Source organism: Rhea pennata, chromosome 2 (genome assembly GCF_028389875.1).
Source record: "Rhea pennata isolate bPtePen1 chromosome 2, bPtePen1.pri, whole genome shotgun sequence".
NCBI classification, from domain to species: domain Eukaryota; kingdom Metazoa; phylum Chordata; class Aves; order Rheiformes; family Rheidae; genus Rhea; species Rhea pennata.
Genome location: NC_084664.1, coordinates 152027327 through 152039058, shown reverse-complemented (window position 1 = coordinate 152039058; position 11732 = coordinate 152027327). Strand labels below are relative to the sequence as shown.

Sequence of the window (11732 nt, the reverse complement as noted above, 5' to 3'; positions counted from 1 at the left end):
TGCTCTGTGGTGTTTAGTACTCTGAATCTTGCCTAAGCACAGGTGACCCCTGTTCTGTGTCACAGGTGACATCTGTTCTGCAAATACAAGTTGACATTACCAGGGTTCCTACAGGGAGGAGGGAGAGTGAGAAGAGTAACTTGCGCCCCTCCTCAGTGTGTTCGGGTTTTGGTACTGATGCATTTTTGTTTGCTGTTGCAAATGTGGCTTCTGTAGAGGGCACGTTTTTCAGGTCTGCTTTGAAGACCTCCAGCTCCGACAGCATCCTCTTGTGCCTGGGAATGACCTGAACAAACAGTGCCTTTTGCTCCCTTAGACCCTGTGAACAGCTGAATGCCAGCATTTGTTCTCTGCTTACAAAACATTTCTGTGCAGATAAGCGTAGCTTTGTGATTCACCCAGTAGGTGAAGATAATGCTGTCTCTGGGGAAGGTGCCGGAAAGCTTGAGGTTTTGAGGTTTGATTAATTTGTTGTTAGCAGTTCTTTTCTTTCCAAACATGAAGCTCCTGAAAAGCTGCCTTTATGTGAAAAACTTTTATTCTGTTGAGAAAACACTAGCTAAGAATGTTTTCATAACTGAAAGCCAGTTATCATCTCTGTACCAATTAATTTAGAAAGCAAATATATGGGTGCCTTATAAGGCAAATATGTGGAAGAAAACACTTCACTGTGAGGCTGGTCAAACGCTGGCTCATGTTGCCTAGAGAGATTGTGGGGTCTCTGTCCTTTGGAGTTGCCCAGAACCTGACTGGACACGGTCCTCAGTGACCCTGCTTGAGCAGGGGGTTGGGCTGCAGACTCCAGAGGTGCCTCCCCCCCCAGCTGCTGTGTGATTCTGTGCATTTGCTGTTAACAGTTGCCTTAACCGTTTTTTTTTTTTTTCAATAGGGGGAGGAAAGCGAAACGGAATTTTCCCCAGTAAAGATAACCAGCACCAGCATTGTTCCATGTTGCCAATGCTGAAGTTATGCGCAGGCCGTGTAGTGCTGTCTTGCTCCCTTTATTACTAGGTCCCGCAGCACTCGAGATTTGAGCTTTCTGAACTAGGGACCTGGAATCACCCTACGGCTTTTCCACGAGGCCTTGGAGCGGCTCCGGACACGAGACCCGGGAGCGGGCAAGCACCGCTCGCCGCGGCCGCGCTGCGCGCCTGGCGTGCGGGCGCCTTTAACGGCCTGCGCCGGGCGAGCGCGGCTGCCCCGCCCCCGCCCAGCGGGAAGCGGCGGGGGGGCGGGCCCCGCGCGCGCCTCACAGCCAATCGGGCGCCGGCAAAACAACCGGCACCAACTTTCACGCGCCAAAAATATCAAAAGGGTGAAGCGCGAGCTGTGTCCCTCCGCCAGCGGGGCCGGCACTAGCTGCCGGAGAGAAAAGAGGCCGTGGGGGAGGCGGGGCGCGGCGCCCTCCGCCGGGCTTGGCGGGGGAGGGGGGGTAGGGGAGGCGGTGACGGCGGGGAGCCGTGGGGGCCGGCAGCGCAGCGGGGCGGGGAGGAGGGGGCCAACGCGGGGCGGGCGGGGGGGGGGGGCGCGGCGGAGGGATCCGGGGCGGAGGGCGCCGGCGGCGCGCGGACTGTGGCGCCAGAATTCGGAGCGGCGCCGCGCGCGCCCCTACCGCCGCCCCGCGCCGCGCGGCCTGGCCCGGCCCGGCCCGGTTCGCCATGGTGGTCCTGCGGAGCAGCGGCGCCCGGCGGCCCGGCCCCGCGGCGCGCGACGGCCGCCGCCGGCCGCCTTTCGACCTCATGGACTCCAGCTCCGAGTTCCTCTCGCTGGAGTCTCCCCCGCTCGGCGGCCGCCGCGTCTGGACGCGCTCGGGGGCCGCCTCAGCCGCCGCCGGGCCCAAGGGCGCCGGCGGGGCGGCGAGAGCGGCGGAGGCGGTGAGTGCGCGGGTCGGGGAGGGAGGGAAGGGGAAGAGCGCGGCGGGGGGCAGGCCTCGGGCGGGCGGGGGCGCCCGGATGGCGGTGGCCGTTGGCTGGGCCGCGGCAGGCCGAGGAGGGCGTTGGTGGCCCGCGGCTGAGGGAGTTGCAGCGGGGAGGCCTTGAGCTTGCGGGAGCCCTTGAGGGGAGGGGAGCAGTCGAGTCCCCGGCGTCGCCCCTGTGGCCGGGAGCAGACAGGCGCTCGGCTCTGCGTGTAGGCCGTGTAAAACAGCTCTTTTACCCTGCGGCTGCCTTGTGCGGGTGCCCCCCAGAGCTAACCGGGTTTATCATCCCGCCCTCTTTACCGATGGTAAAAGTAGAGCTCTTCCGCTGTGCGGACAGTGTAGAAACACCAGAGAGAGGTGTTGCATAAAAAGGTGGGGGGCGGGGGGGAGTGCTTAGGGTAAGTTTCTATAACGATTGAGTAACCGTGTGTGAAAAAGTTACTGCTTGTCTGGAACCACAGTAAGGACTGCTCTCTGCATCATCTGAATGCAAAATGTTTCAGCTTCAGTCACCAATATTGATATATTTTTGCTTTGCAAGGAGGGAAACTTGATACAATCAATGGCTGGCCTGGGAAACTAGTGATAGCTTGCCAAAAGACAGTAATGTGGTTGCCTGCAGCCCTGTGAAAATACTCTAAAGCGTTTTTGCATCCCCTTATAATTTAGTATGCTGTCTTAGTTTCTTGTTCACAGTTTATTTTGATTAAATTTTGTTACTTAAAAAAATCTTTAACACCTTTTACTTTAAGATAATCGAGGTAACATTTATAAGGACAGTTCTTATTGTTTTGATGGCATATATGCATCAAAAATAATAAAAAAATGAAGTATGACACAACACGTATTTTATCTTTAACAACATGCTAGCTGAATAACAGAAATGTAGTGAAATGTATGTATCTACTACTTTGGATACTTCTAAAACAAAACTGTGTTTAGAAAACAGGGTTTGTACTTTGTACTTAATTAAAGCACTTGTTTGCATAACCAAAAATGGTTAAAGTTCTACTTATTTTTTTTAATAACCTAAGGAGAAAAACCCTAGGAGTGAAATGTCAACTTGCATGATTCGGAAGGAGATTAAGTATTCCATGCCATCTGTATCTATGTTGCTACTGTTCATAAGTGAACAATTTCACTTTGAAAAGTTTATTGTTTTTTTTTTAATGTAGCTCTCAAAAGCTACAAGTCTTCCATGTTCTTTCCAAGTCATGCTATTCTCAGTGGGATGTTCTGCATTTCCATGGCAACTAAGGGCAGACCAGGTCCAAGTCAAAACTTTAGTCTGCTCTTCAGGGGAGCCCTGCCTTGAAGTGATGCTTGTTGTGGTCTCTTGGTTTCCTTATAGCAGAGCTATTCCAGCATTTTTAGTTGTTTGGATTCAGGCTTTTTCTTTTCAAGGCGACTGAACTAGAAAAGAAGAAATTCTTGTGGTATTTTTTTCTTTGTAACCAGATACGGAATCTGCTTAAAGATTGCTACTTTGCTTTTGCAGTGTATGCTAGAAATGGTTCTCACACGTTTTCAGTAAGGAGAACAGGAATGAGGAAGTTAAATGTAAACTTTTACTGATACCAAAGCAGAATCATTACTGATCATTACAGTTGGTTATAAGATTTTTCTTTTCTTTTTTTTTTCTTCTTCTTTTTCGCAGATCTTTCCTACGTTTCAAGGCATGGAATCCTTTTTGCTTTATGTAGATCCATTGGGCTTTACTGGAGTGTTCTAATTGCAGAAGCAAAGCAGGATTGCCCTAGATCACAAAGATTACAATCCTGGTCTTAGCTGCAAGTTCAAAAGTCTTAATTTCTCTTTGGTAACTTGTTGATGTGCGAAGACCGTATCAGGGTAGCTCTTGCAGGTTTTATGATATCAGCAAGCTGTTTAGCTCTAGCTGTTCAGTTTATTTCATCCTTATAGAGTATACTGCATATGGTAGAAGGACTCTAAACTGACACTGAACAGGAATCTGATGGGTTATCTTCTCTTGTGTTTCCAGTCCCAAGGGAGAGCACAGATGACTGTACCCTTTGGAAGCTGTGTATCTGCAGGTTTTAACCCTGGTGTAATTACCCAGGCCAGACGGTGACCTGTACTTGCTGCCTGTGTGCTCCAGAGTTCCCTTTTGTCTAGAACAGGCAGAAACTTGCCCTTGTCCAGACTGAGTCTTCCTTGACCCCTATATATAGGGACTTTAGCACCAGAGTTCACAGCCTTGTAGTCTAAGCATATTTATCTGCTCTGATGGCACTTTGATGTATTATTTACTTCCTTAGAGATAGAAGATAGCTAAATGCAGGTTTTTTTAAAAAGACTTTTTAGAAACAATTGTTAATCACTTCATGTGGCATAAGGAAAGTAACAGCTGTTTTCAAAATTAAAAATACTTTTCAAAATCCCTTCCTTCAGTTTCCGTATGTTTTGAGTTTAGCTTTATTCTTCTATTCACTTGAGTGCTTTTTTTTCTTTTTCTTTCTTTTTTTTTCCTCCCTCCCACCCTCCCCAGCCTGATCTGATAAAACCTAGTTTCTGCTGCTGTGCTGACAGCTTGCTGCAATTGCCCTGATGTTGTTGGTGTTTGCAATCCCATTAAAATGGGATGCCATTCATATGAATGGAGGACAGTCAGAGTTAGCAATATTCATTGTTTCTTCTTTGGCTATATCCTTTTAATTCGAGTCAAGATGAAGACAGCACAGAAGATAGAATATAACAAGCAATTGTATTGTGGACATTGAAGAAGCTTCATCTAAAAAAATACATAAGAACACATAGAAACATTTCCCAAGTCATTATACTGCTTTTTCTAACCTGTATAGTGACATTTTCTAAGTGCTCTTCTTTTAGTCTGAGATTTCGCCCAGAGATTTGAAGAAGTGTATTTTATTCCTATCATCTTTTCACTTGTATTGTAAATTTTTCAGATTGTTAAGACTTCTCCCAAGGAATATTTACTTCTAGATCAGTGAAGGAGAAATATCCAAAGCAGTAGTTAAAACTTGCATATCTTGGTGTTTAAGTAAGCTAGATATTCTGGCTCCCAAATTTGGAGTCTAACTTCATAGATGGTTATGTATTATGCATGTCCTGAGTGCGTGTTAATTGCATCAGGTAGGAGAACAGAGGGCAGGAAGACTTCCTTCCTTCATCGCTTATTTTGAAGATGATAGAAATCCTTCATGTGAAAAGTCCTGTCTTATCAATAGAAGTTCAAGTTGAACATGGAGACAACTTGTTCAGAGTTCCCTGAAAAGGAAAAATGCGAGATGCCCACAGGATTGCCTGGGCCTATGGTTCAGGGTTGACTCTTGAGCAGTCTATTTTAGCAGCTGTCATTACGTTACACTGCGAAGAACCTGTGCAGCTACCATTACCTTTCTCTAACTAAATTTTGTAGCTCCTGTCCTGGCGTGTTCATTCTTCTGTCATGATCTTGATCAAGTTTTAATCGAAGTACCTCTTAGTATCCGCCTCCCAAGAATCTTGTCTATTTTCTACCTTTTTCAGAGTGAGTTTTATTTGGAATTTCATTTTGTAAACTGTACAGGTCCCTCCTTAAGATCACCACAGCTTTCCTCGTGTAGTAAAAATATTAGTACTCATCCTTCTTTTAAGAATAGCAATATGAACAAGACCAACAGGAATAAGTGTTACAGACTTTGATATGATGATGAGTCTTGCTTATTTCTTTCTTTGTGGGTGGACAGAGCTCATAATCAATATGTATAGGAAGGGATATGAGACTTTTCAGCAGTTCCTTAAATATTATGAGAAAGAGAGGTTACTGTGGCATGACATGTTGGTATCTTAAGTTCCCTTTTGGTTTCCTGTGGATAAATGCAGTACTTACGAAGAAAAAATTTCTGTCCCTCTGAATGCTATCATAAAGCGGACACAACAGAAAAATCCTATTGAGATTTCAGTTCTACGATATAGGACGTCAAGCTTTACTGTCCCTATGAACCAGTTATTTTGGAATAGAAGATGGCGTCTTCATGAATAAATTTGAGATTTTTTAAAAAATAATTTTGTTACAGGCAAAAGTGTGTGGTGATTTTTTTTTCTAAGAATATTAAGGGTTGATAGTCTACAAGAAAAGCTGAGGGGGAAGCATTAGCTTTGAAAGCTTTTTCTTTTTTTAATGTATTTTTTCTGAAAGCTACTTGTACGTTCAGAGTGGGTCAAGATTTACCAGTTGTTACCCCATTATTAGTCAGGAGAGTTTTAGAACTCTCAATAAGGCAGTGCATCAATAAGGCAGAATTTCCGTCTTAGCTGAACATACATGATTCAGATAAATATGTTTGAATTTCCTTCTTAGGAATTTTCTTCAGGCAAAATTGAATGTTTCAATGGGCATTGTTTAAGATCAATGAGAAAAAGCATTCCACCCTCTTCAGATTCTAGCTTTGACAAAAGCATGGAAATACTAAGTGAAAATGTCAATGGAAGACACTTTACCAGGTAATGTATTTCTGTGTTTCCTATGTCTAGTCAGTTTGTAGATTGAAAAGGAAGTGTAATAACATACACAATGAGCTGTGTCTTGCTAAATCTGCAGCTAAAAATCTACAGGGGAATGTGATTACATTAACTTTAAAATCAGTACCTTAGAACTGAAGTGACTTTTCTCAATGAAGGTCTTCTGCTTGTATGAAAATCTTACATCTTTTTCAGGCTCTTCTGAGATCTCTCTTCTACTTGATTGCTAAAATATTATCTACGTTATTGAGACTTCAAAGTTACTAAGTTTGGAAAAGCATATACAGACCTGTGTACATATGGTACACAGCAAATTGGATTCTAATTCTTCCTTGTGGTCTATAGGCTTTTCTCTGCCTAAACTGGAGCATTAGATTTGAAACAGGGTGAAGTTCCCTACTTTTGAGGAAACTAACGCAGTGATTCTTTTCTTCCTTCTCTCCCCCATCCACTTTCTTTATGTAGGCGATCAGCAAAACTGAAAGCAGATGAAAAACCTGAAGACTGTAAAGAAGGTAAGTAGCAGTAACCCTAAAGGATCCCCTTTTAGCCTGGTTTCTAAATGAGGATTGCATTTAGTCACACTGTCTATTTCACTTAACCTGTAAATTTCCTACAGATATAATGAACAGAAAAAGATGCAAGTAGGAGGATAGTTACTATTCCTTTGAGAGCGTGGGGAGTTTCTATGAATTCTGATCTGTTCTTAGGCACTAGAGAATCTAGTCCTTATCTTAGGTTTCTCTGTTACGTGAATTTTCTGGAGTCTGCAGGACACAAAGTAGCTGAAAATTGCTCTTGCAAAAAGGAGAAAATACTGCAGTATTATAAGCTGTAATATATTGCAAGTTAAATAGCATTCAGACATCAGATGCACAAATCCATTGAAAGTTTGGAAGGTTTCACTGATGTTCAGAGGTTTAAGCTGGAACCAAATCCAGTGCTGAATAAGCACCTTTGGTGCTGTAAGGCTGCTTGCTGACAGGCCTGTTAGTTCTAGGCAGAGTCCATCAATTACGAGCTGAACTGGGTGAAGGTCCCCGAAATACACTTGAAGGGGTTGTAATTCAAGTTCTAATTGTTTAATGTAAATTGTTAAAACTGAGTTTGCGTTTAATAAATACAGTTAGTACGAATGAGGTCAAGTCATAAGTATGTTTATAATAGCAACGTAATATAGCTGTTACTTTCTGACTGTCCTCTGTCTGTTAACTCTTAGTGTAACTGGAACCTGGGGCAAAGGATGCTGAATGGTAAATAATGGGCAGATATTTTTTAAAGCAAGCTAGAAGTGTGCTTTCCAGTATTTAGGTGTTTATCTTGAGATAATTCTTATCTTCTTGAGTTTTTGTGTCATGCAGAAACTGAAAGTGATACCTCCCTAAACAAGATGCTAAAACTGAATATATCTTAAGAGATTTCCATGTAAACAAGGTCTTTAAACACTAATAGGTTCTATTTTGTATCAATGGAGTAAAAACAGCTCGGAGAGAGATATTTATTATTCTTACTTTTCCAAAAATATGTAACTAGAGTAACTTTCTTTATTCATGAAAGAAAAATACCATGTTTGTTTTGATCGGACTTGTTTTCTGTCTATTAAAAAGTTTTTGTGCGAGTCATACTTTTACACAGACATTTATAGTTCTGTATGTTTAAACTAACTTAAGTAGAATGCTGTGGCTGTGACAATAACCTCTGACTAAGTATTTAAACAAAAACTCAACCCGTTTTGAATTTTGTTTACATAATTTACTAGAGCAATGATGAAATAAAAGGAATGACATCTTTACAGTCTCAAGATATTTTATATATTAATGTATTTTAGTCACCAGATCGCTGAAGACCAGAGCTGATGCAAAAGCTACAGAAGAAATCCATGAAGAAAATGGGGATTTGGAAGTTCGTCGAAGTTGCAGACTTAGACGAAGTCGTTACACTACTACAAACCAATCTGTTTTATTTGATAAACTTATAACAAAGTAAGTGTGTTTTTCATTGTCTTGCGAAATTACTAAAATAATCCGTATCAGCAAGCCTTTGTACAATGACGTATTTGGATAGGCACTCTCCTCCTTTTGGCAACGTAAAGATATCCTGTTATTCCTGGCAGCAAGAGCTAAATGTATTAAATGGGTAGGCTGATAATTCCCTGTATGTGATTTGTCCTTGCTGGTAACTGCTGGGCTCCAGGTGCCTCCATAACACAGTCCTGTCAGGGTTGCACAATGTGGAATTTCAGGATGTTTGCTCACAAGCAACACATTCCCATCCTTGTTACCCTTCTGTTGTTGATTGTGGTGTTAGGACCTTTGTTCCTTGTCAGATAACAGTCTCCTCCTTTTCCTCTGCCTACACAGATTTCTCCTTAATTAGCATAAATGTATTTTTTTTTTCTTTTTCTTTTCTTTTTTTTTTTTAAATTGTGGTTTTTGGTATTGTACAGCCAAGATGGTTTAACCTTGAGTGTTTTGGAAATAAATAGTCACAGCTTTTTAAGTCTTCTGGGACTGAGAATGTCTGTGAGAGGATGAATTCTGAAGGTGTTTCCATGTCTAAAGAATTTGGACACAGCTAATGTTTAATTTGTCTTTGCTGTTTTAGTTTTGTGATTGTTGTTTGATGAAAGACTTCATAGTCATGCTTTGTATATGGGTTCAATGCTTTTGGTATTATGAACCAAAATGATTCCTTTATGTTGTGACTTTCAGTAGGTTTAACTTGCTGTCTTCAGCAGTTTTCTTAGTAGCAGAAGCTTCTTTATTTTTAATGAGCTTCTGTTTCATGCTTACAAAATATATATGGTTCTTACGCTGGTTAAGATCCTGAGGAACACGGGCAAACTGAAGCAATCCTAACTTTCTGCATTTTTGTCTGTGGCTTACTTCTCCAGGTGGCTTTTGTGAAGCCCAGATTAGGGTTATTTTCTATAAGATCTGCAAAGTATGATAATGGTAGAGGTGGCCTTTGTAGCATATGTAATCAGGAAAAACAAGAAGTTTAGATTACAGTTAAAGAGAAGAATAAGCAGTCTTTTCGTCAGAGGAAGACTGTTAACTTAAAATGACTTAATGCTCTCATGCAGAGTAACTTAAAAGTACTATTAAAAACTACTATAATTTCTTTCTAATGTCTTACTATGGTCTTCAGAAATTTTATTTTTCTCCTACTTAAATAGATTTTTTTTCTCTGTGCTGAGAAATAGGGAAAATAAACCTTAATACAGTGTGTGATTACAAATCCTTACGTGCTTGTTCTAAAACCTGGCCATGAAAAAGTAAACATTTGACCTAATTTTTAATTAGTACTTAAAAAGTAAGTATCAATTTGACACTGATATATTAAAATGCCATATTGAATATATTTTCTGTTTAAGCACTTTTTGTACTTGCCTGTCTTTGGTCTTATATGCCAAGTTTTTATCTTAGTACTGCAGAAGCAGTATTACAAAAAATGGATGACATGAAGAAGATGCGTAGACGCCGAATGATGGACTTGGAAGACCTTGGAGTGTTCAATGATGCAGAAGAAGTAAATATTCATTTATTTCCTTATTTTTGTATAAGTAATGTGTTTCAAATAGGAAAATGATTTAGTTGCATTTTTAATTTAGCTGAAATAATTTACTCCAATGAATACTGCCAGTCTAAAACTTTTTTTAACTATTGAATTACGATTTACAAAATTATTGGTATGGCCATACTAAAAGTATTTTCTGAGAGTGGCGGAAATACTATCTTTAGAAAATGTGAAACAGTACTAAGATGCCAACATGTACGTCTTATGCCACACTTCTTAAATTGCCTTATTGTGATTTTTGAATGGACATACTGTTTATAAGCATCTGTTTCAGGACTTGGATTTTCACTTCAAAACATACTAAAACTTACTAAAAGCTCTGACTGGAGATTAAATATGCAAAAAGGCTGCCTGATACCTTTTATCACATAAGCACAATTAAGCTGTTTGTCCGTTTATCCTAAGTTTCCAAGTTACATTTCTGAGCATGCAAAAAAAAAAAAAAAAAAAAAGGATATTTGTTTGTGTGGCTCAAGCTTTAATTCCTGTTTACCTGTATTTTTTCTTGATACCTCCTCACCTCATAAAGAACCTTGTGTCATGTAGTTTAATCATCTGTTACAGGCAACTATATCATATAGATGTTTTCATAAGTTGACTTAAACTCAGTTTTAGTATATTCCCTCGATTAAGAGCCACTTTCAGAATTTCCTGTTCATGGATTCAAAGCCTTTTAATTTCTGAACTGGATTTATTGGTGGCTGCTTTGTGTATATTTGTTCCTGTGCCAGCATTGCCTGTGAGCTTAAGTGGTTCTCTGTCCCTAGAAGAACTTCTGTTAAAGTAGTTATATACAGCAATCATGTTTCCTCTTACTTTTGCACTGTTAAATTAAATTCTTCTAGGGTCCTTTGGAATCACAGAATCATAGAATGGTAAGGTTGGAAGGCACCTCTGGAGATCACCTAAGTCCAACCCTCAGCATAGCCCATATGGGGATTGAACCCATGACCTTGGCATTAGCAGTACCACATTCAAACCAACTGAGCTAAACCTGCCCCCATATGATAGGCCCTTCAATTTTTGAGCAGCTTTATAGCTTGCCTTTGTAGGTTTCTGTCTAGATCCAAATTCATTTTTTCAAATAGAGCAGAATTATCCACAATGCTTTATATGATATCTTGCAAATGCCAACGTGAATTCTTCTGTGTGTGCTAGGAAAGTATTGCTTTTTCTATGGTTCTGCTGCAATGTTGGATCTATGATTAGCTGATACACTCATTTTTGCATCTGGGTAAATTTGCAGCAATTTCCACATTTACTAAGCCCCAGTTAAGAGCAAAAATTTTTGCTTCTAATCCTGGGTGCCAGAATGACATTTTCTCTGCCTGGGTGACACCTGAAGGTAGTACTGCTCTCCATTTTCATGTTTTAACTCAGTGTTGAAAACACTGAGTTAAAAATGACTGATAGATTGGGATAGTTAATCTCTCTGGATGTCCTGTTTTTGCTTTGCTGATCGCTTCTTGAACATTTCCTGGCTGTGAATAAAAGTGTTAGAGGCAAATTAGACCATGAACTAAATTTAAAATTATAATTTTCCTCTTATGTTAAAACATCTTCCACTTTCTCATATGCATTAGACTGAAGGAGGTGCACTGAAATAGTATGCATCTCTTGTGATAATAGGTTAAAAAAAAAAAAATAAATAAATATATGGTTGTATTCCATTAATCCTCAATTGTTTTCTGTGTAGGAGAACTGTACGTTAATTGAATCTTGTGTGTACATGTAGTGCCTTGATAAAATT

General features: G+C 40.9%; 1 protein-coding gene across 2 annotated transcripts in view; it reads left to right on the top strand.

Annotated features, from left to right (window-relative positions):
* Positions 1–1721: 1721 nt before the first annotated feature.
* ATAD2 (ATPase family AAA domain containing 2) overlaps positions 1722–11732 on the top strand; it is a 38444-nt gene continuing 28433 nt past the window's right edge. The window contains exons 1-5 of one of the 2 annotated variants that reach the window (XM_062570597.1): positions 1722–1874; positions 6243–6385; positions 6869–6918; positions 8232–8385; positions 9832–9934. In XM_062570597.1, coding sequence (XP_062426581.1) covers positions 1740–1874; positions 6243–6385; positions 6869–6918; positions 8232–8385; positions 9832–9934 — 585 coding nt within the window. In that variant the 5' untranslated portion in view covers positions 1722–1739. Of the gene's footprint in view, positions 1875–6242; positions 6386–6868; positions 6919–7622; positions 7657–8231; positions 8386–9831; positions 9935–11732 lie in introns of those variants that run through there. The other variant, XM_062570596.1, reaches the window with a different exon arrangement.